Here is a 2,039-nt window from a genome sequence, read left to right on the forward strand (position 1 = left end):
TGACATTTGCAATTAGCTCATGTCACACATAAATAGAAAAATATCTGCTCATGTTTGCAATAAAATTTCAGTCTTTCCATATAACATGACATGATAATAATTTGTGCTATTTTCATAGAGCAATAATGTAAGAGATATGCTGCCAAATGAGCCTGTAATAATACTAGAAAAAAAAGGTCTAATATGATGATGTTTATCTTTTTAAATAAATGCCATTAGAGGCCAGCCACAGTAATTGCCTCTATTGATGAAAAAAAAAAAAAAAGAAATAGAAAGGAATGGTGCAAAGCAGTAATCTCATACTCAATTAAGCAATGCTGACTCCTGAAATGTTTTTTCAGCTTATGTTTCCCAGGAAAAGAAAAACAAACTGATTTAGATGAGCTGAAAGTAGTGAATTTATGTATGAGCTGAAATATAGATTGTATGCATTTTAACAGCTCAGACCTGAAGAGATGTATCTTCATTTTACAAACAGAGAAATAAAGAAGGGTAAAAAATAAAAATCAAAATAAGGAAAAGAAAAATAAAATACAAATATCTAAACTAACCACATAACTGCAATTTTTAACTATGGAGGAAGTCCCCCTCTCTGACATTTGCACATGACTTCAGTTATAAGCTCGGGGCTCCAGATGGGTGCAAGATAGACATATTTTCACAAAGCATCAGTATCAGGCCTAGGAACAGAAACACTCACATTCCTGAGGTTTTAAACCACAAGATTATTCAGTGCTGAACTTTAGAAGATAGGCAGTGTGAGATACAGACAGAAAATGATAATTTGTGTGATCGGTGTTTAAGCAGGATCTTCCTATCCCAGCAACAGTATTTGAAGGACCACCATACCCCCACAGCTCCCTCCTGTATATTAAGCCTTTCTCCCTCCCTCCCAAATCTTCTTCTCCCCATAAGGCCATTCAACATATTATTTTATTCACAATTCTCCTGTATTTCATCTGGAAATTTCTAGAGTGCTATAAACACCTTATTGTGCTTTCAAAACCTAGACTTCTTTAGGATTAATTGTAATTCAGTCCAGGATATGGGAATAATAAATCTTTAATCCCTGAAGAGTTGGCGATCCAATGGATGGATGGATAATGAGCCTTCCCCATTGCTATCTTTTCAGTGGGTTTCAGTTTGATCTCCAGCACTGGGATCCACACTCAAGAGAGAGCAGTCCCTGCTGGGTGTGAAATAACAATGACAGATAAAAGCCATTTACCAGCCTTTTCTCTGTGCTGGGTTTACTACAAACATGACTTTTTATGCTGTTTTAGTTAAATAAGTTTGTGGGGATTTTTTGGTGGGGTTTTTTTTGGGGGGGAGGGTTGGGGTTGGTTTTTTTTTTGGTAGTTATGGCCCCTGGTAAGTCCCACTGTGTTTGTGCCAGGTGCAAGACACAACCATCTGAGAGAACGAGGAGCTCACTCCTTCCCTTCACTGCTATTCAACGTTTATTAATTGCTCAGAGGTTGTCCCCCTAGACTGACCAGGGCAAAACTCAGCTTTCCTCTTTAAAAGAAACTCGGTGACTTTGAAAAAAGACTTTCTGAGAGCATCATCTGCACTTATTCATCAGGTGGCTGTAGAAATTTTCCATCGAGCACGGCAGAGAGGTCTGTGGTTTGAGGCGCTCCGCTCCGCTCCGCTGGCGGCGGTGAGATGCTGCTTCTCGGAGATGAGCCCGACCGAGATGAGAGCGCATCTCGCGCTGCGTTACATGGCAGCGCCTGTCATCATCACAGCGATGGTGCTCGATAACGACATGTTTGTAGCGCTGCCTGACAACAGAAGTACATCCCCAAACACTGCTCCGTCTAGACCGGGGAATTTTGCAGAAAAGCATCACTTGTGAGCATCTCTGCATACCCCAATCCCCGGCCAAACATCTGCTCTCAAACCAATGCTGCTGCTTCCAATCGCATCGCCTTCACCTTTCATCGCGTACCACTCTCATCCTTCCACAGGGGAGACCCAATCCGTGCATTAACCCCTTCCTCCCCCGCACCAGCGATCGGCCGCGCCCGGGGTCC

General features: G+C 41.9%; 1 protein-coding gene across 1 annotated transcript in view; it reads left to right on the plus strand.

The window, feature by feature from the left end:
• Positions 1 to 1,684: 1,684 nt before the first annotated feature.
• The window catches only part of LOC102044621 (protein LYRIC-like), a 30,998-nt gene continuing 30,643 nt past the window's right edge, over positions 1,685 to 2,039 (plus strand). Inside the window, exon 1 of the mRNA XM_031056431.1 lies at positions 1,685 to 1,777. Coding sequence (XP_030912291.1) covers positions 1,685 to 1,777 — 93 coding nt within the window. The remainder of the gene's footprint in view (positions 1,778 to 2,039) is intronic.

This window comes from Geospiza fortis, unplaced genomic scaffold, assembly GCF_000277835.1.
Source record: "Geospiza fortis unplaced genomic scaffold, GeoFor_1.0 scaffold81, whole genome shotgun sequence".
In the NCBI taxonomy this organism is placed as follows: Eukaryota; Metazoa; Chordata; class Aves; order Passeriformes; family Thraupidae; genus Geospiza; species Geospiza fortis.